The sequence below is a fragment of the Arvicola amphibius genome, chromosome 4 (genome assembly GCF_903992535.2).
Source record: "Arvicola amphibius chromosome 4, mArvAmp1.2, whole genome shotgun sequence".
Classification (NCBI taxonomy): domain Eukaryota; kingdom Metazoa; phylum Chordata; class Mammalia; order Rodentia; family Cricetidae; genus Arvicola; species Arvicola amphibius.
In genome coordinates this window covers 36387075-36412232 of record NC_052050.1, presented here as the reverse complement: position 1 = coordinate 36412232, position 25158 = coordinate 36387075, and the positions used below count along the sequence as shown (strand labels likewise).

The window sequence follows — 25158 nt, the reverse complement described above, 5'->3', positions numbered from 1 at the left end:
ACTCGTATCTAGAAAAGCAGAGTAAAATACCCAAATACAAAGTCTTCCTTCTACCCAAAGCAGCACACACACCTTCTCTTGGCTTACTGCCTTTTCATCTGTTGTGTGTAAGGAAGAAGGAATATCACACACACACTTATTTTTTCGTCTGTTCTTCCGTTTCTGGCGTTTCTTTTCTTGCTTGAGTTCTCTAACTCGTTCTTCCTCTGAAAATTCCTCACAAAGTTGTTCCAAGCGGCTAATACCCTGTACTTTTTCCACAGTCATCTATTGTAAAAACAAAGGTGAGTGAACATCAGTCATAATTTCCTTCATCTTTCCAAGGGAATTCTCACTTTAAATATCACACACACACACACACACACACAACACTACTATTTTATGTAGTAAATTCAGTCTCCATACACATCTTCAAGTTTTGTTGTTTTCTGAGGCAGTCTCACTCTGTAGCTCAAACTGGCCTTAAACACAGGGCACTTCTGCAACAATCTTCAAGTGCAGGAACTATACATAAGCCACCATGGACAGCAAAAACAAATTTCAATTTTTTTTGCATGCTGAAGATCAAACTGAGACGTCCACATGTTTTAATATTTTAAATGATAATGTCTTAAAAATTGACTCAAGAAGTTAATGAACAGTTGTACATTATAAGAAAAAAACCACACTGCTATTCAAATCAGCAATATTCTAGTTTTACTTATCCATATTATATACACGTACCCCATCCCCTTATCATGGAGGATTGAACCCAGAAACACTATGATAGAGAAACCCTATCTTGAAAAACCAAAGAAAAAAGAAAAAAGATTAAGCCATGACTAATAAATCCCAGTCAGAATTCCTTGCTCTTACCTCAAAGCTCTTACGTAAAGCATCAACACCAAGATAGAAGAGCATCTGCCATGTTTGTTCTTCAGCCCGGAGTTTTTGCCAGATCCGATGCAGTCGTTCATAAAGATGAATTCCCAAGCAGGTCAGAACTTCTTCTTGAGCTATATCTATTGTCTTAGCATGCCTTTCTCTTCGCCTATTCAGGACAATTCAACATTAATTCCTAATTCCTTAACTGAAACAGTAAAACTTGAAAATCCAGACTTTAAACACAGCCAGCCAGCCTGTTTGTCCGTCCCTCTCTCTCCCTCCCTCTCTATCTCACACACACACACACACACACACACACACACACACACACACACACACACACACACACACACACACAATTTTAACCATTGAGAAATGTACATTCAAGAACTGAATTCTAATATTGGTAAAAGTAAGGTAATTCAGGAAATGGCTCTAAGGAAATGGGTTTTAGAGCCTAGAGAAGTCATGGAAGTATGTATCTAATAGTAGACATGGTAGACTCCTTTCAACTTCCAGTTATAGTAAAATTTAACCATTTTTTGGTAAGTTGGTTTGAAAATGAATGGAGGGGGAGGCAATTCCAAAGTGATTCAATCAAGACAAGGCCTTCTAGTGCCAGTCTAGCAGAAGTATTCACAGTACTATAGTGAACTTTTGAATTTAACAACTTCTAGCTGAAAACCAGTACTCAAAAGAGAGTTGACATAAAACCCAAAGGGAAAATGGGTTTGATGTATAACTATGAATAATTTAATTCCAATTTCATTCTCATTACAAAGCCAGAGGTATTAATTTAGGCTGTCTACCATTTAATAATGAAATAATAATATACACAGTCCATGAATTACATTCAAAAAAGCACTTCTTAACTCCCTGTTGCAAAAACCTAATTTCTATGCAAAAACCATCATTGAGAATAAAATCTAAACATGATAAAGCAGGATGCATGAAGAAACATTCTTTTCAATCATTTTTAAGAAAAAATGATAATCTATAGTAAAAGCCTACCTCTTTTCCAGAAATGAGGAGCAGAGGATCAAACCAAACACCAGAATACTTTTCCCATAGTTTCATTCAATTAAGAAATCAATCTTTACAAAACACCTTAATCTGTACATATATCTTATGTAGTGAGGCAGAGGTGATAGAAACAAACTTTGAGTAATAAAATGAAGCAAAGCGCTAGATAGCCCATTCTAGCAAACTACATACTCATACCCTCCTGCGAACTCTGGCTCAGCACGACCCAAGAGATGTGCAATGAAGTCTGTTTCACAGCAAACATGTATGTGTCGCTCATGTGGACAGCACCGCAAGCCTTCATAAAGTGCAGCACAGTAGCCCTTCTCTTTGCTGCAGTCAAGTTCACCAATGAGGATATTGTATGCTCGGAGAACTTTATTTTTGCAATCAGTGCAAAACCTGTTAAAAATCAAAAACAAAGAAACTCTGAAATTAAGAATGAGGTAAGACTCCAGAAGCAGGTAGATCTTTTGTGAATTCAAAACCAGCCATAACTATAAAGTTTCAAAAATAATAAAAACAAAATAAAAACATAGATGTTAAATGCAAATTTAAGGATTACATGGAATGCAAGCAGCATTGTCGACTGAAAATGATTTTAAATTGGAGAAGGACATGGGCTACGAATAAGGCAGATATATGCATGCTTCATAAAATACATGTGATCCTCCTGCCTTCAAAGTACTCAACTAACAAATATACAATCACCATGATCCACAAAATCTGGTTTCTCTAGTTTTGAATCACAAAACAAGAAAGAACCAGGATAGACTCTCAGCAGAGTCTCACTGTGATGTACAAGAAATTCTGACTCTGACTTAAATTCATTTCTCAAATTCTGTAATCACCTGCACCCAAGTGTACACATCCATGGCTTCAGTTTATGAAGATGATTCATGACCAAGATCTCTGTTCCAGACTCTATTCTTCTTGCCTGAAGGCTATACCCATAATGTAAACCATGTGAGACGCTGTGAGACTCCTAGTAGACAACTCCTTAAACTCAGTGTTCCAAGGCAACACCATTTTCTTAGGTCCGACTTCTTCCTAGTCCTACTATTAAATATGGAACCAGCCAGTGTAGCTGACGTTCACTGTCAGTTCATTTCAGTGTTCTCCCCTGGTTTAAGTTGCCTGAATTATTATTAGTATTGTTATTTCAAGTATAGCATAGAAGAGAGAAGAAACCTTTTAACAACAAAAAAGATGGCTCTAGGGTTAAGTGCTTCCTGATCTAAGGACCTGAACTCAGAACCAGCATGTTCTGAAGCGTTGGGTAGTTTACAAATGCCTGTAACTCCAGCTCTAGGAGATTCAATGTTTTCTTCTGGCCTCTGTAGGCACCTGCACTCAGTGCACATAACCGCAGACATACACAGAACTAAAAGAAAAATATATCTTAAAAAGAGAACAAGGGGGAACTAGGAAATGAATCAGTGAGTAAAGAGCGTGTTATGTAAGCATGAAGACCCACATAAAAAGATGAGTTTGACAGCATGCACGTGTAGCCTAGAGCTGGAGAGCAAGAGAGGGAGATCTGAGGCTTACTTGCTAGTCAGTCTAGCAAAACGGCAAGCTCCAGGTTTAGGTTCAGTGAGAGACCTGCTTCAGAGGAAGAAACTTGGTATCAACCTCTCGTCTATATACACATGCACACACACTAGGGTGGAGGAGGCTCATTACACTCCTTAGGCCATTCCTGAAACCTTGGGCTTGTAAAAATCTTCCTGCCTCTGCCTCCCCAGAAAGTGGAAGTAGCAATGGCTACAGGCACACACCAACCTGCCTATTATTTCTGCCTTACGCTTCTTACTATTTTATTTATTCTTGCAACTATCATGTATTATTTTTTACTGCCTTCAGGTCTTTCTGTCCCCATAAAAGATAATTATCTTTCTTTAAGGAAATAAATACATGTTAAATTAGAGGATATTTAAGCCTACAAGGTTAGCAGGCAGTAAGACTGACAAGACTCACATTAAATCACTCTACTTCACTAATGCTTTGAAAATGATCAAGGGGAAATTTAAAAATTAACTCAAAATAGATTGAAGACACAGATATTAAAACAGATATTAAAACCTAAAGACATAAATCTCTTAGAATACAGGCGGAAAACATCACAGCATTAGACTAGACAACAATTTCTTGGATATGATATCAAAACACAACAAAAGCAAAATATACTTCATTAAACTTAAAAACTTCTAAGCTGGACTGGAGAGATGGCTCAGCTGTAAATAGCATTGGCTGCTCACAACTGTCTGTAACTCCAGTTCTAGGGGATTCAACACCCTCACACAGACATACACGCAAGCAAAACACCAATACACATAAAATAAAAATAAAAATCATAAAAAAAAGCTTCAAGTAGCAAAGGAAAGCTGGAAAAATGGCTCAGCAATTAAGAGTACTTGCTGATCCCAGAACTGGAGTTCAGTTCCAGCCCCCACACAGTAGCTCACAGCTGTCTGGCTCTAATTCGAAGAGATCTGATGCCTCTTCTAATGCCCATGAGGCTCCTCATACAAATAATAAGAACAATCTACTAAAATAAATACTAAAAAAAAAAAAAAAATGAGGAAGCCAGAAGGTGGTAGCACACACTTTTAAATCCAGCACTGCGGAGGCAGAAGCAAATAGATAGCTGAATTTGAGGCCAGCTTGACCTACAGAATGAATTCTAGGACAGCCAGAGCTACAGAGAGAAACCCTGTCTCTAAAAAAACCAAAGAAACAAAAAGAGTAAACAGTGGACAAGTAACCACAGAATCAGGGAAAACATCTGAATAGGGATTAATATCCAGAATATAAAAAATTCCTGTAAATTAAACAGTTATTTACACCTGTAATCCCAACACAGAGGAAGCCAAGCCTAATGTACAGATGCTGGATCAATAATACACACACATACACACACACACATACACACACACACACACACATATAGATATATAAAATAGACAGCTACATATATAGGCAGGTATGTTTCTTAAACCAGACATAGTCGTGCATGCCTATAACCCTAGTATTAAGGAGTCAGAAACAGAAGGATTTCTCTAAATTCAAGGCCAGCCTGGTCTACAACTCAAGTTCTAGGTCAAACCCAAGCAGGCTACACTGTGTTTTTTAAAAAAAAAAAAAAAAATTCTCAAAAGAATCCCACCTCTTAGCTAGACTTAGTGGCACACACCTTTAGGCCCAGTGCTTGGGAGGCAGAGGCAGGCAGATCTCTGAGTTCCGGAACAGCCAGAGGTACAGTGAGATCCAATCTCAAAAACAAAACAAAGAAACAAATTACCTACATACTCCCCAAAATTTGAAACAGGATATCACTATGTAGCCCTGGCTATTATGGGACTCACTATTTAGAGAGCAAGAAGGGATCAAACATGCAGAACAGAGTTCTACCTGCTTCTATAACCCAAGTGCTGGGATTATAGACATGAACTACCATGCTAGGTCCAAAAAGAAACCCAATTAAAAAAATGAGCAGGTCTATAGAAGCTCACATGGCCCCTGGGTAACATATTCTCAGAGATGATACACACATGGCTGATGGAGGACTCTCATTGGTTAATGAAGAAACTGCCTTGGCTTTTTCCATAGGGCAGGATTTAGATAGGTGGAGTAGACATAACAGAATGCTGGGAAGGAAGTTAGTCAGATGCCTCAAGCAGTCGCCATGACTCTCCTCTCCAAGATGGATGTAAGCTAGAATCTTCCCGGTAAGCCACCCTCCATGGTGCTACACAGATTACTAAAATTGGGTTAATCAAGATGTGAGAATTAGACAATAAGAGGCTGGAACTAATGGGCCAGGCAGTGTTTAAATGAATACAGTTTGTGTGTTGTTATTTCGGGCACAAAACTAGCCATGCAGGAGCTGGACGGGATGAAAAGCAGGCCTGCCCGCAGCCCACCGTCACTTCATCACTACACATGGCCAGTAAGCATGTGAGAAAATTCTCAGCATCACCAATGCAAAGTCAAAACCATAATTAGTGCCCTCACTCCTACTAAGATAGTTACTATCAATAAACCACAAGTGAAACAAACACCCAGATGAAAAACCAGTGGTAGTAGGAACGTGAAGAAATTACTGCTGCATGCTGTGGGTAGGAACATAAAAAAAACACGCTGCGATCAATGGTGCATGCCTTTAATCCTAAACACTCGGGAGGCAGAGGCAGGTGGATCTCTGTGAGTTCAAGGACAGCCTGGTCTACAGAGTTAGTTTCAGGCCAATCAGGATATTTAGTAAGAGCCTATTTAAAGAAAAAAAAAAGTTTAAAAAAAGTTAAAAAAAAAGAACACTATGGAAGCCTGGATGGAGGTTCCTCAAAATAAAAACTGCAGAGGCAGGTGAGATGGCTTCTTGGTGAGTAAATGTGCTGATTGCTGCCAAGCCTGGAGATCTAAGTTTAACTTTTATGACCCACATAGCAGAAGGGAACTAAATTCTAGAAGCTATCCCTCTGACCTCTACCTATATGTAGCATGCTTATATCACACCAGTACAAATAAATAAACATTTTAAAAAACTATGATTAAGAAGTCACTCACACTTCTAGGAATAAACTATGTATATTTGGCAGACCCACATTCACAATAGCAATATTCACAACAGCCAAGATTATAAATGATTTAGATGTTCATCAATGGATGAATAAAGGAAATGTATTCTATATTTGGACATTATTCAGACTTTTAAAAGGAGGGCATCTGGGTATATGGTGGTATGTGACCCTCATTACTTGAGAAACTGAAACAGGAGGAACACTTGTGCCTAGGAGTTTGATGCCAGCCTCAGCAACACAGCAAGACTTTATCCCAAGTAAGAACAGAAGAACAGAAGGATGGAAGAACAGAAGGACGGAAGCATGGAAGGACTTCTAGAAGGATGGAATGAAGGAAGGAGAGGGTTTGCAAAGTGGCTGGGCGAGCATCAGCGTATGTGTAGAGGTCAGAATAAAACTTCCTGGAGTCTGGGCTGTAGAGATGGCTCAGAGGTTAAGAGCATTGCCTGCTCTTCCAAAGGTTCTGAGTTCAATTCCCAGCAACCACATGGTGGCTCACAACCATCTGTAATGAGGTCTGGTGCCTTCTTCTGGCCTGCAGTTATACACAGAGACAGAATATTGCATACATAATAAATAAATAAATATTGAAAAAAAAAAACCCTGGAGTCAAATCTCTCTCCTTCCTCTGTGAAGGTTCTGGGTTATCAGGCTTGATGACAAGCAGACAGAAACAGAAGCGAGAGAGAGAGAGAATAAGGAGGGAGTAGTATATAATAAGGCCATTTAGAAACCAACTGAAACAGATTACACCTCAAAAACTGAAAGGAAGCTGTAAGAGCTGAGCTGTGATAAGGATCTGCAAACACTGACACGTATTACACTGTCAAAGCATCCGAAGTGAACTTTACTATGTCATCAGTCCTCACGATTTAACCTAATCCTATAGTAAACCCTGTATACATCCTGTAATTATTTTTGTCTTAAAAACTGAGGCATAGGGAGCCTGGAAAGATGGCTTGGGAGTTAAGAAAACTTTTTGCTCTTGCAGAGGACCCAGGTTTGGTCCTCAGAACCCATATCAGGTGACTAATGGCTTTTTGTAACTCCAATTCCAGGGAATTCAACGCCCCCTTCTGGCCTCGATAAGCAACTACACACACGTGGTGTGCAAACATACGTTGAAATTCATACAAATATATATATAATAAAAAACCTGAGATGACTCCATTGTAAAAGCGCTTGGCCTGAAGTCCTAGCACCTTGAGTTCAAACTCCCAAACCCATGTAAAGGTGTAAAGAAAAAAGTGAGTCCAAGTTGTCCTCCAACCACCACACAGGAGCTGTAGAACTGCACATCCATGCACAAGTATTAGTATATACACACAAAACAAAAAAGACTGTTACAAAGTTTTAATGGCTAGAACAAATTCTATGCAAACTCAAGTTATCTTTTTTACATATAAAATTTTTCTAATCAAATTTTCTTAAGATATTTATAAAATACTCGGTATCTCCTTATTAAAATAAAACCACAGATTCAATGCAATACCCATCAAAATCCAAGAAAAATTTTTCACAGACCTCGAAAGAACGGTATTCAACTTCATATGGAAAAGCAAAACACCTAGGATAGTCAAAACAATCCTGTACAATAAAATAACTTCTGGACACATCACAATCCCTGACTTCAAACTCTACTACAAAGCTACAGTACTAAAAACAGCCTGGTATTGGCATAAGAACAGACAGGAGGACTAATGGAACAGAATAGAAGACCCAGAGATCAATCCACACATCTTCGAACACCTGATATTTTACAAAGAAGCAAAAAATATCAAATGGAAAAAAGAAAGCATATTTAACAAATGGTGCTGGCATAACTGGATATCAACATATAGAAGAATGAAGATAGGCCCATATCGATCACCATGTACAAAACTCAAGTCCAAATAGATCAAAGACCTAAACATAAAGCCAGCCACACTGAACCTTATAGAAGAGAAAGTGGGAAATACACTTGAACGCATTGGCACAGGAAACCACTTCCTAAATAGAACCCCAGCAGCACAGACACTGAAAGAAAAAAATTAATGGGACCTCCTGAAACTGAGAAGCTTCTGTAAAGCAAAGGACATGGTCAACAAGACAAAACGACAGCCTACAGAATGGTCTGATCTCCAAAATATACAAAGAACTCAAAAAAATTGGTCACCAAAAGAACACATAATCCAATTAAAAAAAAAAAATGGAGTACAGACCTAAACAGAGAACTCTCAACAGAGGAATCTAAAATGGCTGAAAGACACTTAAGGAAATGTTCAACATCCTTAGTCATCAGAGAAATGCAAATCAAAACAACTCTGAGATTCCACTTTACACCTGTAAGAATGGCCAAGATCAAAAACACTGATGACAACTTATGCTGGAGAGGTTGTTGGGGAAAGGGAACACTTCCGCATTGCTGGTGGGAATGCAAGCTGGTACAGCCCCTTTGGATATCAATGTGGTGATTTCATAGAAAATTAGGAAACAACCTTCCTCAAGACCCAGTAATGCCACTTTTGGGTATATATCCAAAGGATGTTCAATCGTGCCACAAGGACATGTGTTCAACTATGTTCATAACAGCTTTATTTGTTATAGCCAGAACCTGGAAACAACTTAAATGCCCCTCGACCTCAACCGAAGAATGAATAAGGAAAATGTGGTACATTTGCACAATGAAGTACAACACAGCAGAAAAAAAAAAAAAAAAAACGACATCTTGAATTTTGCAGAAAAAATGGATGGAGCTAGAAAACATCATTTTGAGTGAGGTAACCCAGAAACAGAAAAACAATTATCACATGTACTCACTCATAGGTGGTTTTTAAACATAAAACCAAGAAAAGCCAGCCTACAAACCACAATGCCAGAGAAATTAGACAACAATACCAACACTAAGAGAGACTTACATAGATCTAATCTACATGGGAAGTAGAAAGTAGAAAAAGACAAGATCTCCTGAGTAAATTGGGAGCATGGAGACCTTGGGGGAGGATTGAAGGGGGGAAGGGAGGCAGGGAAGGGAGCAGAGAAAAATGTAGAGCTCAATAAAAATCAATTAAAAAAAAGAAAACTAAAAAAGTAAGTAAAATAAAATAAAACCAAAACACAGGAAACTTCAGAACATTAGTTTGTTATACAACCCCAAAGATACCTTCTGGGTAAACCGATTCATACTTAAAAGAGATAGGACAAACATTTTGTATTTAGTCTCCTCTCCCAAATCCAAATAATCAGTACACTGTCTACTTTTTTACTTTTTGATAACAAACCAAAAAGACAAAAATGAGAAAGTTTGTAAGTAAAAAAAAAAAAAAAAAAAAAGGAACCGAGTATGCAGTTCATTAGTTTGTTGCCACTTAAACATCAATTTTGTTAACACCTGTTTTTATAATTCTTGTTTTTTAAAGTGAAGGCAAAGTCCCAAGTCAAATGTAGCAAATTTGTAACAACAGAACTGGCCCCAATAACAATGCAATCACTAGAGGATTCCTTTACCAGTTTCTTTCCTTTCCTAAAGGGTTCCAAATGCTAATAGCACTTTAAAAATTCCTTTGTAACACTATTCTAAAAAGAAAAATTTGAGGTTACATGAAACAAATACATTCTAACTCTATTTAAAGACTCTGACAAACAGGAAATATTTCAAATTAGGAAATGAAAAGCTTTTTAGGTGAAAGCCAGGTCGCTTGTATCCCAGGCTGCCTTGAACTCAGGACCATCTAGTCTCTACCTCCCAAGTGCTGGGATTACAATCTTTTCAACCATGCCGAGTTTATGCTGGGTTGAGGATCTAACCCAGAGCGCATGCATGCTACAACTCTAGGCCAAAAAAGCTGCTAATTTAATTTTGAAAAAACATCAAATATGATTAATATATTCTTCCTAAAGTGATTAACTATACCTTTAATATATTCAATCCACCCGTATTTCATGAAAGACCAATCTAGAATAACTAATAAAAATTACAAAAAAAAAAAAAAAAAAAAAAAAAAAAACAAAAGAAACAGGAGAGATAGTATCCATGGTTAAGAATAAGCACTACTCTTGAAAGACCGAATTTTGATTCCCAGCAACTATGTCAAGCAGCCCACAACTGCCTATAACTCCAGTTCTAAGAGTCCAACAGCTCTGGTCTCTGCAAGCTTCACGCACACGCATACTTAAAAATAGTAAATACTGGGTGTGATGGCCCATGACTGCAATCCCAGCACTCCAGGGCTACCCTGTCTCAAAAAAAAATGCATAATGATAATAACAAATCTTTAAAAAGAAGAGATAAGAAGGCAGGCTAACACGCAAAAGCACCTCACTGAGAAATTAACTACCATGACCCCTATTGCCAGATAATAACAGAAGAATACTGGAATACTTTTATACAAAGGAAGCCAGTGATAGGCTACTCTGAATGACTGACACCTAAGATACCCTCCCCACTATGTCATAATAAACTTTGCACTTACCTGTGCTTTCGCAGATATGTTTCTAGTGTTTCTAAGAGACAACTGGAGTCAATTAAAACTACTTCATCCCTGCATTCCTGGGACATTAGTTCCCATACATCCATCCAACATCCTCTGTAAGAAGAGTGAGTATTAGTGACAAGGAGGCATATATGAGGTAAAAGATTTAAAAAGGCAGAATAAAGGAGTGCTTTGTTTTACCTGGCTGTTCCCTGGAAAGGTCCATAATGGAAAATGATCCTACACTTGCTGTCCTTCCTGTGGTCTTCACTACTTCTCTTATCTGTACTTAACTTCTCTGAACTGACACTGCTACTGCTCCCTTCACTGCAGTACAGTACGGTACAAAGCTTAGTGACACTGAGATAACCTGAAGAAATCATTTCTAAGGTCTATGTTAAAATCATGAATTCTTTAACATATTAAAAAAATCAGTAAGATAACTGCAAATTTGAATAACAGATTACATATTTGATCTTAATACATTGTTATTTAATGTGTTTCATATGTTTATTTCAAACACTTGACTCAAGTTACTTTATATTATTTCACATTATTTACAGTTATAAAAATAGAAACTGGTTTATATGCTGAGCATTTTACAAGCAAATACACTTGAAATGTTCTAAAGCCAAAATGGTACTTAAAAAGTTACAGTCTTTTCACCTACTAAACATGGATCGATCTTTAAACAATTGAAAATTCTCTATTTAATGTGATCATTAAATGTTTATTGTTTAAGGCACTCTTATTTACAGCTAGCCAATGGCAACAAAACTTATCTACCTTCACATTTCCAAGTAGCTATGAAAGTCATATATTAATCTAACAAAAATATGTTAAGTTTATACTTAATAAAAATAGCAGGCTAAGATGCACAAACTATACAGCCCATGTTAATAGGAAGTACTACAAACATAATTTCTTTAAACTTACTGAGAATTTCCCAGCCCTCCTCCCCAACTAGTTTCAGTGTGGCATTGGTAGTGCATTTTGCTGTGTGGCAGTTGTGCATTCCTACAGAAATGTCTAGATTCCAGTCAAGAATAGTCTTCTAGATTTTTTGCTAATCCTGAACTGGATCCTGCCTGATCTTCTGCAGGTCTCATTACAATCCTAGAAATTAAATGTCACACTTGCTTAAGATGGAATAACCTGAGTCTTTTCATAACTAAATAAGTATTTCTCAACTCCTGGCTTAACATCATGTCATTATACAATCCAGCACTTTAACCCCATTAAGGGGGAAGGGCCAAACGAAGGTTCAGGTCTACCTACTCAGACAGTGAAATGTCAGCTCCTGATCTACCTTGCAAGTTAAATCCCCTCTCTCAATTCTCAATTCCTCTTTGACAGTAGGTTTAAGTGACCTCCCACTGAGATCAGATCTAGGCCTTAGGCCTCAGGTGATTCAAGACATGCTTCTTGAAGAGTATTCTTTCAAAGTCACTTCCTCTTCCTCCTCCTCCTCCTGTACTTCCCATTCGATCTAACCCACTACAATCTAGTATTCATCTTCTGTCCACTCCAATCTAGACTCTGCCTCCACTCAACCACCAGCTGTGCTCTTCATCAGAGCTGTTAAACCAGTGTCCACAATGGGGTCCTCAGTGACTCAGGAGCATTCAATACAGCTGACCAGACCAGCTTCCTCCTACCAATTTGGCCATACTCAATTTTCTGATCAGCGGCTTCTGTTGCACCATTAACCAGAATCTCCCAGCACTCTCTGCTCTTGCTACATAATTTTACATACCGTTTTCTCATATTACCTTGCCCTTAATCACTAACTACTGGCCTATAAGTTTGGCCTGGATCTTTCTTTCAGATACCAAACTTCCAGACAGAAAATAACTAGGATCTTCTTGCACAGCTAAAAGAACACTCAGTAAAGATGACCGGATCACTGCTCTTTATTAAGCTGAAACCCAGCGAGTATTCTTTCCTTGGAAAAAAAGTGTGAAAATTTAACAAAAACCTGAGGTTAGGAAACAGGAAAGAACATAAAATGAGGACTTCCAACAGCAAACAACTGTGGAAGCCTTTCAAAGCATCCTGACTAAACAGACTATAATCAGACTACTATCTACATACACTGGGGAATAACCAAAGCTATCTTAGCAAAGTCACACTCCTTAAGATCAACTAGCTCCATTTATATTCATTTCACATTCAATAAACAATCTTCAAAAAAATTGACTTTCCATGTAGAGAAGTTGTACCTGAAAGGGAACATGAAGGTTACAGAGATTTATTTTTTTACTTGAAAGCTACAAGATTGAAAGGTGTAGCTACTTATCCATTAAAAAGAAATAGGTATCTGGCAAAGCAGAGTAGAAGTTGGAACAAAACAGGAAGAACTGGTCTTCACATAAAATAGCATTGAGAACAGGTATATAAGATGCTGGGCTATCTATTGCTTTTTATTAGTCCTCAATAAAGTATATACATAAAGAGGCTAAAGTGTAACTCAGTGGTAGAATACCTGACTAGTACTCATGTGTGAAGCCCTGGGTTCAATCCTCAGAACTACAAAAAAGAAAAGGCAAACAACAAAACCGAAGAGAAGAAAACAAAACCAAAAGGCAGGCTTTTTTTTTTTTTTTTTTTTAAACTATACCATACTGCTTAGCTCATTTTCTAATGGGACGATTGAGACCGAAATGAGCATTTAGAGAGGAGTTCTCTATCGAACGATACTGATAAAAACACGTACAGATGTAGAAGCCAGTCCATGCCAGCTATGTCAGTACTAGGGAGGTACTGACAGGATCAGGAGTGCAAGGTAAACTTCCACTATACAAACTATACAGAATGTTCAAGGCCAGCCAGGGCTGCACAAGACCGTTTTCAAGTAACAACAAAATCCCACAAGAATGCAAAATAACTTACTCAGGAGCTACTCTAGACTATAAAGACCTTTGTTGGTTTCATAATACCCTGTATTTAGATACTCTGGAATATATGGCTCTTGTTTAGATTCTACCTCAACAAACCAATGCAAAAAGATACTGTTAGACACAATAAGGAAATCTTGAGTATCAACTGGGTATTAGATAATTATAGTTAACTCTGTTGTTAATATAGTTAATGCCCTTTGTGGGCATGAAAATGTTCATCTGTTTTAAAGATGTATGTGAACAGAGAATAGCAGGTGCCTTGAACTTTCCTTAAATACTTCAGCAAAGAAAAAGGCGGATAGATGAGTGACACAAATGTTTCAAAATTTGGTAAGCACTGCATCTGAGCAGGGCACGCAGGATGGGAGGAGTGCCTACAGTCTCTATTTGTGCTCAGAAGGCTAAGGTTGGGGATCACTTGATCCTGACTAGCTTAGGCAACATACTGAGATGCTGTCTCAAATATTAAGTCTCTACTTCATGGTCTTTCTACTTCTCTGTATTTAACAGCTTTCTTGATTTTTTTTTTTTTTGTTTTGCTTATTTTTGAGAGTCAGGGTCTCACTATGTAGCCTTGATTAGCCTAGAACTTGTAGACCAGGCTAGCTTCAAACTCAAAGGGATTCACCTGCATCCATTTCCAAGTGTTGTGCCACAGACTGGGCCCTGATAAATGTTTTTTATTTTTTTTTTGTTTTTTCGAGACAGGAAAACTGGAGCTGTGGAGCCTGTCCTGGAACTCGCTCTGTAGACCAGGCTGGCCTCAAACTCACAGAGACCCACCTGTCTCTGCCACCTGAGTGCTGGGATTAAAGGTGTGCACTACCAGCACCCGGCTAATCAAATTTTTTAAAACATTGTTTTTCCTGGGCATAGGAAGACCTGGGTATCTGGGTCTTTATGTTAGGGAAAATGTCTATAAGATGGTTCCAAAGACATTGATATATTTAAGTAAACTTAGAACACTTTTATTTCACCTTATCCTCCTCCAAACAAAATTTTCTTTAAAATTCCCTTTAAATTATCCTCCCCAAGTAGTAATTAAAGGCAAACCAGCAAACTCTGAGGCACTATGCCAGGAAATAGGGGCAAACCAGTATTATATACTAAACCAAGAAAACTGAAAATTAATTATACAAACACACACTACTATAACTTATTAAGGCTTTTTAAAATCATTAATAAATTAGGAAAACCTAGAAATAAGACAAAAATAATTTAAACATGACAGTTACAGATCAAAGAATATTACTACTTTGAAAACTTTAAAATCAGTGATATAAATTTCTCAAAAAATTCCTTGTAAAACACACTTAAGGAGAAAACTTAAAAGTCAGTAACCTTACAGTTTCAATGCAGAAAAGCCAATAGAAACCAAGAACATGTTTATTTTGACATATGTCAGAATGTAATCCAATTAATGCAGCTAGCAATGTATTATCATTTTTGCTGAATATGACAAACATTTATATACTTAGACATCAATGAAGCATTTTGGTATTTACTTCTACTTACCCCAGAGGTTTAGGCTTGTGTGTATCTAAGGAGTGCAACTGACATCGCTTGTTCTTCTTACTTTTTGGAATAGCATCTATCATATCATTTAGTTTGGACCTAGTGAAAAATGAACCATAAAAGGTTTGTTATTTCTCTTTCAAATTTTGAAAATCTCTATTTGATGCCTTTTTGTGAGAAGTATATTTAACAGTAGTAGAGACATTACCTATCCTGAACATGTCTTCAATAAACTCTGATGCAAAGCTGTCTACACTAATTTTGCCCCATTTCTAGCCAGTCCAGCTGGAAGAAACCTACTTCAAGCAATGCTTTCTCTCCCTAGACTATCACTCTTCTCCTGGTACCTACCATGTGTCTGACACCCTGACATTTTAGAGACTGCTTACATGACTTTCACCCAGCTTCCTTTGCTCAAATGTTATACAAATACATACTATCTTTGAGAGGTCAACCACAAAAATTTTGTATGACTATACAATGTTGGGCTGGCAAGATGGATCATGGGTAATGGGAACTGGCTGCCAAGCCTAATGATGTGGGACTCACACGGTAGGAGAACTGACTCCCTAAAGTTGTCCACTGACCTTCACACAAGCTATTGCATGTGAGCGCACACAAATAAATGTAAAACATATAGTGAATGTATATATACAGAATTAATATATGTAATGTGTAATACTACTACATACCACACACATCCAACCAATTAGTAAAGCTTGTCAATTAACTTTTATAATTTTCATATATATCTACAATCCTATCACTTATCTCCTTTGTTGAGCCTACCAATCTCTAGTTAATTACAATTTCCAAAATGGTTCCATAGTGCCACCATTGCCTTTTACATTAGAATTCACTCAGCAGCAAGAGTAATCCTTTTAAATCATAATATCAAATTATGTTCTTCCTCTAAAGTTTCTTCCCCGCCCCCCAAGCAGTTAAAATCCAAAGCCCTGTCACCTCCAAACTGAAGAGCCTCTGAGTTTGGTCTTTTAATACTTTTTCTTGCTGATACTTAGTAAATGACACAGAAAATATTGTTGATATCCAATTAAAATCTAACTTAGCATATGCAAAAGAACACTGAAAAATTTCTGCCTAGTCTTGCCCATCTCAGTAAAAGGAAATCATTTGTTATACTTTAAAAACAAACAAACAACAACAAAAAAAAAAACTTAAAAAAAAAAAACTGTTAGCCAGGCAGTGCTGTTGCACGCCTTTACTCCCAGCACTTAGGAGGCAGAGGCAGACGGATCTCTGTGAATTCGAGGCCAGCCTAGACTACAGAGTGAGCTCCAGGACAGGCTCCAAAGCTACACCGAGAAATCCTGTTGTGAAAAACCAAAAATAAAAATAAATAATAAATTTAAAGACCAAAACTATTTTAATTACATTTATGTATGTATGTATGTATGCAAGTATGCAACTGGGTGAGTTCAATCACAAGTTAAGCTCAGAGGGCAACTTTAGGGAGTTGGTTCTTTCCTTGAACTGTGTGGGTCCTGGTAAGCCATTAGTCTTGACAAGAAGTATCTTGGTCTGCTTATACGTTATACCACAAACCTAAGAATCATTACAGAAGCTATCCCTCCCCTTATTAATCTATACAAAATCCCCAAAATATTTCAGGTCCTATCATTTCTTAGTGTCTTTATCACCAGTAACCCAAGTCACTTTCCCCGTTTATCATTAAACAACCTATTCCTCCAGATGTTTATACTTTGCACCCTCTTCACTTTATTCTCAACACAAAGGTCACTGGAGGCCAAATTTCAAGTCAGGTTGTCTGCTCATCTGCTTACAACTATGCAAAACTTCCTGTCTACTCAGAGTAACCACCTCAGCATGACTCTGAGGCACTGCCACGACTGAACCTTTCCTTATTACTCTTCTGATCTGACTTTTTATTACTGTTATCATCAGGCTCCAGCCAACAGTCTCCTTGATGTTCTTCAGACAAGTCAAGAAAACGCTAACCTCTGGCCCTTTATGCTTGTTCATCCTTTTGTACCTTCATCCAGACAGATGTAGGGCTCCCTTGCTTTACTTTATTCATCTATTATCAGAAGGGCGTTCCCAGACCACACTCTTCATAGTAATTTTTTTTTTTTTTTGTTTTGTTTGTTTTTTTTCGAGACAGGGTTTCTCTGCAGCTTTAGAGCCTGTCCTGGAGCTAGCTCTTGTAGACCAGGCTGGTCTCGAACTCACAGATCCGCCTGCCTCCGCCTCCCGAGTGCTGGGATTAAAGGCGTGCACCACCACCGCCCAGCTTCTTCATAGTAATTTAATCCACTCATTTTCTTATTTCTGCCCGTCTTACTGTTTTCTTTGTAACTTATACTCAACCATTTATTTGCTTACTATATACCTCTCTCCACACTAGAGCAGAAATTAGAAGTTACTCAATAAAACTGTTGAGTTCAATCTTTACCCTAGAGAAATTTAGGGGAAAGGCCCCACTCTTATCAAGTTGTTTAAAATTAACTATTTTATTAATAAGTTGTTTCTTAATTAACCATACTTACCCATGTACATAAAATAATGTATAAAGTTTCTTTGCATCAGTCATGCAGCTTCGAGTCAGAGATAGTACTCCCTTGGGCCCTACTGTCAGAGGTTCAAGGGCAGGATTTCCAGAATCTACAAGCTGAGAAAAGAGGCGTTCCACACTGCGCCGACAACCAACACATGGAACAAGCTGAGAAAGTGCACTCAAGACTTCCCGGGATGTTACCACCATGGCAATACTTAGATCTTGTTGCTTAAGCATACTATGTCGCTGAAAGTAAAAAGAAAGATGAATACTTCTCAAAACATAAAATTACTTTCCCATTACTGTTTGGCTTTTATACTTGGGTAAAAAAAAAAAAGGCCTATCTTACCTATGTAGGAGCCTGCAATGCTAGTGTACATGAATATAATCTGCTGAGTATGACAGGGAAGAAAAATGAATAGTAACCACAGCAATAAAGAAATGGGAAAACGCCAGTAAGTAATTTCTACTTAAGGGAGTTAGCAGTTATGTTATAATTAACACTCCCAGAAAAATAGGTAAGAAAAGAATATTCAAATATTTCTTCATTTTTACTATTTATTTTTCATGCTAAGTGCACCCCTTTAATCCCAGCAATCAGGAAGTAGAGGCAGGTGGATTTCTGTGAGTTCAAGGACAGCCTAGTCTACAGAGCAAGTTTCAAGACAGGCCCCAAAGCTAAAGAGAAACCCAGTCTCAAGAAACAAAAATAAATAAATAAAAAGGGGGGTTCTTCCATATTTATATATTGCTGTTGTTTGTTTTGTTTTCCATGTCTCCCCCTCAGAGAAAGGTTTATCTGTGTAACACAGCTATGGCTGTCCTGGAACTCAATTTATAGATCAAGCTGGCCTCAAACTCACAAAGATCTGCCTTCCTCTGCCTCCCAAGTGCTAGGATTAATGGCAAGTACCACCACTGCTTGGCTTAGTTATATATTTTTGAGTATTTGAGAAGTATGTTTTTCCTAAGTAAACAAAGAAAAAAGTTAGAAAATTTACATTAACTTTTAAAAAAGAAACATGTGTGTTACAAGGACCAGATGGGTAAACATTTTGGCACCAAGTGACAGCCCTGGCCCAACAAATTCTTGATAAAATGTTGCAAATCCTATCTTGTAAAAACTAGGAAAGATGACCTGTTAAAACTTTTTGAACCTATAAAATGTGAACAAAACCTAATTCTTTCATCTGTAAATCTAGGTAACTACATTTACTACAACAGTAAAAAATGAAATCAACTTCAGTGTACTACTAATACCTAATGAGAAGCCTAGGTAAAACAAATCAGAAGCTACTGTGTGGTGGGAAAAGCCTTTAATCTCAGCATGTGCAGGGAAGAAGCAAGAAATCTCTGTGAGTTCAAGGCCAGCCTATTCTATACTGAGTTCCACTAAACAGTGAGAGCTGGTCTCAAAAATACAAACAACAGAAAAAGAAATTAGAAGTTACAGTTAAATATTAAATGGTTTAAAACATACACTATACACAATTAAAAAACAATGATTTTAAAACTTTACCTGAATAAACTGCTTTAATTGTGCACCATTATTCTGATGTCCATCGAGATTTAAAACATTGTCAGGAAATTCCATCACCATCTTAAAAGGCAAACAGAACAGAAACGGCTCATATGATCCTTTAGACACATTCAACAGCATACTTTATAAAAATGATTAGGTAAAAAACATCTATAAAGTCAGACCGTTTCCTACAAAAGGGAGTCTTAATCAGTGTACAAGCTTTTCTATTTTTAAATTTAGTATATGTGTATGAATGCACACACATGTACTCAGTAAGATGATACTTTGCAGGAGTCAACTTTAATTCTACCAAATGAACCTTGGGGATCAAACTCAATTTTCCAGTCTTGATAGACAGTACTTTTACCCACTGAGCTACCTTGCTAACCTAAAGTATACAAATTTCTAAAGCCAGATACAATGTGGCCAATAGGAAACAAAGACACTGAAGTCAAAAACACAGTTGGAATCCAGGCTCTGTCACTTAGTATCTATGCTAAGACTCTCAAGTTATTTAACCTGTCTATTTCCTTAATTGTAAAATAAAATTAAGTAATAATTTCTAATACCTATTTAACACGGCAGTTGTAAGAATTAAGTTGTATTTTCTAAAGTGGCAATGGCGAATAATATTTAGTAGGTAAACCAATATAGTTAGCTCCTTGTAACTGTGGACTCTAAAGACTCATGTTTGTTAAAATACATATGAGGGTCAATGACCTGGCTCACATGGGTAAAGGTGCTTGCCAGCAAGCCTGATCATCTGAGTTTGAGCCCTGGAGCCCAAAGGTTGAAAGGAAGAGAATAAATTTCTACAAATTGTCTTTTAACCTCTACATGTTCACTGTGGCATATCTGCCCCATCCTCTACCCTCGCAAATAAACGTAAAAATTGGGGGGGGGGGAAATACCAAACTAAAACATATTTTGAGTTGGGATATTAACTTAGTAGTAGAGTACTAGCCTAGCTAGTACAAACAGAACCTACCGAAGGCTCTGAGTTGAATTTCCAGTTCCTCAAAAACAAAATCTATGTAACATAGAACATAGTATAGAGCATTTAGTAAAGGTTTGTTCTACCTATGATGAAAATGGATACAATTAGGAGGCTTCAGTGTGGGATGACAGGGATTAGTGATTTCACTGATCTATGACATTACAGATTTTAAAATCCATTAAGCGAAGGGAGAGCTGGAGAAATGACTCAGTTGTTAGGAGCACAAATTGCCCTTCCAGGGGACCTTTACATTCCCAGCATTAACATCAAGCAACTCAAATGCCTACAACTCCAGTTCCAAGGGGATCCAGTGCCTCTTATTCTGATGGTATAATACTCATCATGTACACATACTCACACACAACACAGACGTGTGAGTATGTACATAAAAATATATATGACCAAGGAAAGAGTTTAACTGTAAGATGTATCAGAGAAGTCACAATGTATGTCTTCAAAAACACATACAGGACTAGACAGCTAGGCAGACAATACTGCAAATTTTTCTCACAAAGGACCTGAATTCCATTCCAGCACCCATTATGATGGCTCACAACTGTCTATAACTCCAATCTTGGGGGATCCAACACCCTCTTCTAACATCTGAGGGGATCGGGCACACAAGTGGTACACAGATACATGTGAGCAAAGCATTCATATACTATATATTTTATACCTATCTTAACTAAAACAATGATATCAAGATATCAAACACTACACAAGGACAAACTCTTTCCAGATAACAAGGGCTTCAGATTCCTATATACCCCCCAAAAAAATCAAGTCAAGATGAAGAGCATCATTTAAGGCAAAAACAACAGCAAACTTTGGTGAATGGTGCCTTACAAAAGATCCAGAAAGATGGGGATGTAAAGTAGATAGAGTACTTGCCTAACATGTATAGAGCCCTGGACTCAAACCCTAGCACTGCAAACATCCTCATGTGCATATAGACGTATAATCCCAGAATTTAAGGAAAAGCAGGAAGGTTAGAAGTTCAAGGTCATCTTTGGCTCAATGGAGATAGGCTACTTGAGTCACTGTCAAAAAAAAAAAAAACCTCTCCTCCAACTAGCACCATGAGGATCTGCTTCTTTAACAGAGATGGCTATTATTTTCTTCTCTTCATATTAAGAATGACTGAAAACACGGTCACTCTAATAATAATGAAGGCCTCAATAGAGAAAAGAAAATACAAGCAGTTGTTTTTTTTTCTGAATTTGATAAAAGAATACTGTTATATGAAACAAAAGAAATGGGTATTAGATAGAGCAAATTAACCATCCAGAGGATTTCAGTTTCACAAATTCAAAACTGCATAGACAACTTTGCATGCGTATAGCTTATCTTACAAGAAAAAAAGTTGCTGTATGGATAACTAATGATATTTTTTTCTTACATGTTCATATCTTTTCCAAACATATTTCTTCTGTATATGTTTCAGTTAAGATAGGGTCTGATGCTACCAAAGCTGGTCTTGAACTCCTGATCCTACTACCTCCACCTCCCACATGCCGAGATTACAGTTATGAGACACTGTGAGGGTTTCTTTGCAAGTAGCACATATACGACTTATTATCAAGGGGAAGTCATTGTTTCCTGCTTCAATTCTACAGTAATTTTATCACCTTGCAAGACTGCATCATCTCAATAGTTTTTAGTTTACAAAGTTTCTTCTTCCATAAGCATATGTAAAATATCCAAACCTCACTGTTTCAAGGCTCAATTACCCAATTTTTAAGTTTATCTATCGCAATACCTTGTTTCTCCTTTATCTTTTCAGCCATCTCTTTACTAGCCCCAATTCATGGTGGTAACGGCACTGCGGCTTCAATACTTATTAGGTGTGTTCTAAGCACTATGATATCACCTTTACTAACACTATTAAGTAAAACTGAAGTCACTGAGCCAATGCTAAAGCCTAAATAATCTGCTGAGAATCACTTTAATTAACAAGCAAAATATTTTACAATGTATGCTGTCCATTATACTTAATGTAATCAAATTTACACAAATTTTAAAGTAATAATCCTGGTATTAAAAACTCTGGTCCAGGCCGGGCGGTGGTGGCGCACGCCTTTAATCCCAGCACTTGGGAGGCAGAGGCAGGCGGATCTCTGTGAGTTCGAGACCAGCCTGGTCTACAAGAGCTAGTTCCAGGACAGGCTCCAAAGCCACAGAGAAACCTTGTCTCGAAAAACCAAAAAAAAAAAAAAAAACCCTCTGGTCCAAGCTAGACATGATGGCACACTTATAATCCCAGCACACAGAGACTAAGGCAGGAAAATCATGGGTTTGAGGCCAGCCTGGGCTATACAGAAAAACCTACTTTATCCTCTTCTTCATGACCATCATCACTAAGAAATTCTGGTCCTGAAAACTAAACTGAGAATAGTTAACAGGCGAGGAATGTGGCTCCTTGCCTACTATGAACAAGGTCCTAGGATTGGCCCCACCACTGAAAACAGTTCAATTAACCTACATTCTTTTAGTATCACCTCACAGGGTTTAAATATAAGAAATTTAGCTGTCAAGCAAGACTTATAATCTGGAGTGTAGCACTTGTCTAATATGAGCAGTCCTAGGTTTAGGCTCCAGAGTACAACAAAAGTAAACAAAACTAGGTGGAAGGCAGAGAGCCAAACATTAAGACCTATCAACCAACCTTTTAAAAATTACAATCATTCAGTGGCTTATGAGGCTAAAGAAAAAGATCAATAGTTCAGCCAGGGCCATCAAGATCAAGATGGCTCAGCAGGTTAAATAAAGCATTTGCTGCAAAGACTGATGACCCAAGTTCAATCCCTAGGACCCATGTTAGGAGACAAACAACTTCAAGTTGTCCTCTGACCTCCACTTATATGGGCGTGGGGTGGGATACACATGTTTATACACATAGACACATGTATAAATAAATACAGTTTTTAAAAAAAGGTTTAGGACAGCCTGACCATCTTACTGAAACCACAACTCAAAATTTAAAGGGGAAGATGGTGTTGGCAACTGAGAGATGGCTCAGGAGTTAGGAGCTGCTCTTTCCATAAGAGCAGTTTTGATTCCCAACATTCACACAATGGGCTCACAATTAATTATCTGTAACTCCAGATCTAAGTGATAAGAGCTCCTCTTCTGGCTGACAAAAGCACCAGACATACACATGGTTCATAGATATACATGTAGACAAAACAACCACGTACATAAAAATAAAAACTTCTTTAAAGGAATGGGGATGTTCGCTCCAGGAGCAGAGAGAGCATATGCACAGCATATGGGAGACACTGGGTTCAAACACCAGTAAAACACACACACGTATGTTACACATACTAAGGAAAGAGAAAAAAAACAACAGATACACAGGTGTCAAGACTCTTACCAACCAGTATAAATGTCAAAATCAAATCTATTACAGAGTCCTTCCTGAATTGGATACTTTTTATTTTCTCTTGAACGTCCATTTGAGCCAAAGACTCTGTCCTAAATAAATAACTACCTCAACCTCACTTTTCAAACATTTAGGATAACAGCTTTTATTTGTATTGGTTTTTTTTTTTTTTTTGGTCGACTAGTATATGACGACACAATGTTTTAAGAGAACAGTAAGAAAAGTAGAAGAGGCCACTAGCACTATTTTCTCCATTCTTTCAAACCACTTCCTTGACTTAATCTTAGATTATAGGTTACCTAAAGGAAGACAGCTCTGTAAAGTACTTGAGGTGCGGTTTCACAGAGGAATCATTAGTGTTCAGCTGCATGATGAGGATACCTATCCAGAGCCATCCAAAAATAGAACAAGGCATTGCGCAGCAGTTACTGCTTTGTAAAGTTTATTGCATCCATTAGTGACTTTCACTCTTACTCTTAAGCATCTGTCCCAGTATTACCTGACCACAAAAAAAAAAAAAAAAATGGTTTCAGACCATTCTCAAGAGCTCTAACCAATAAAATTAAGTTTGTATTTATCAAAATTAATGTTATTTTTGTTTTGCTCTTTTGTCATTACTCATAAAACTATTTTTTAACATGTATCACCCCCAGGAAAGTTAAATATTAGAGAGCTGAAAGAAAACACTAAATACTTGTAGCAAATGATAAACTATTAATTCCCCAGTGTTAACATTTTCTTCATTTTAGGCTCAGATAGTTGAAAACTGCTACCAATTTCTAGTCCATTTATTATTTTGTATGGAAGGGGCATATATGCATGCCAGAGATGCTTGTTTAGAAGTCAGGACAACTTGCAGAAGTCAGTTGTTCCCTCCTACCACGTGTGTCCCAAGAATGGAACTCACATCATGTGGCAGCAACCACCTTTATCCACTAAGCCACTAAGCCATTCTGTCACACCAGTTTACAGTTTGTTTGGATCAATTTGAATTAAAAGGGTTGTCTTCTAGAAATGTTGTAGTAATTGGACAGTATGAATCCAGAAACTTGTAAAACATTCTAATCCTTCAGGAAGTATATTTCCAAAAGCCCAAGAGGAGGAAAATTAATGGCTCAATGCATTGTCCATATTCCTACATATTCATATTCCTACATATTCCTATGTATTCCTACATATTCCTAGCAAAAATTAGAAGCCAGACTTCATAGAAGGACACTATGGAGTATCATACAACTTATACAACCATCAAAAACACAACAAAAGCAGTGGTACACATCTTCAGTCTAGCAGTTGAGAGGCTGAGATAGGAGGATCATTTAAGCCCAGGAATTTGAGAACATCAAAACCTTATCTTAAAAAAGATGAGAGGGGCCGGGCGGTGG

General features: G+C 37.6%; 1 protein-coding gene across 6 annotated transcripts in view; it reads right to left on the bottom strand.

Annotated features, from left to right (window-relative positions):
• The window catches only part of Ggnbp2 (gametogenetin binding protein 2), a 35663-nt gene that overhangs the window by 6032 nt on the left and 4473 nt on the right, over positions 1–25158 (bottom strand). For 3 of the 6 annotated variants that reach the window (XM_038325252.1, XM_038325255.1, XM_038325253.1), the window contains 7 exons: positions 19392–19472; positions 17865–18118; positions 15337–15435; positions 10922–11035; positions 2080–2289; positions 856–1030; positions 73–267 (listed from right to left, as the gene is read on the bottom strand). In XM_038325252.1, the coding sequence (XP_038181180.1) occupies positions 73–267; positions 856–1030; positions 2080–2289; positions 10922–11035; positions 15337–15435; positions 17865–18118; positions 19392–19472 (1128 nt within the window). Of the gene's footprint in view, positions 1–72; positions 268–855; positions 1031–2079; positions 2290–10921; positions 11036–11122; positions 11249–15336; positions 15436–17864; positions 18119–19391; positions 19473–25158 lie in introns of all 6 variants that reach the window. The other 3 variants (XM_038325256.1, XM_038325257.1, XM_038325251.1) reach the window with 3 other exon arrangements.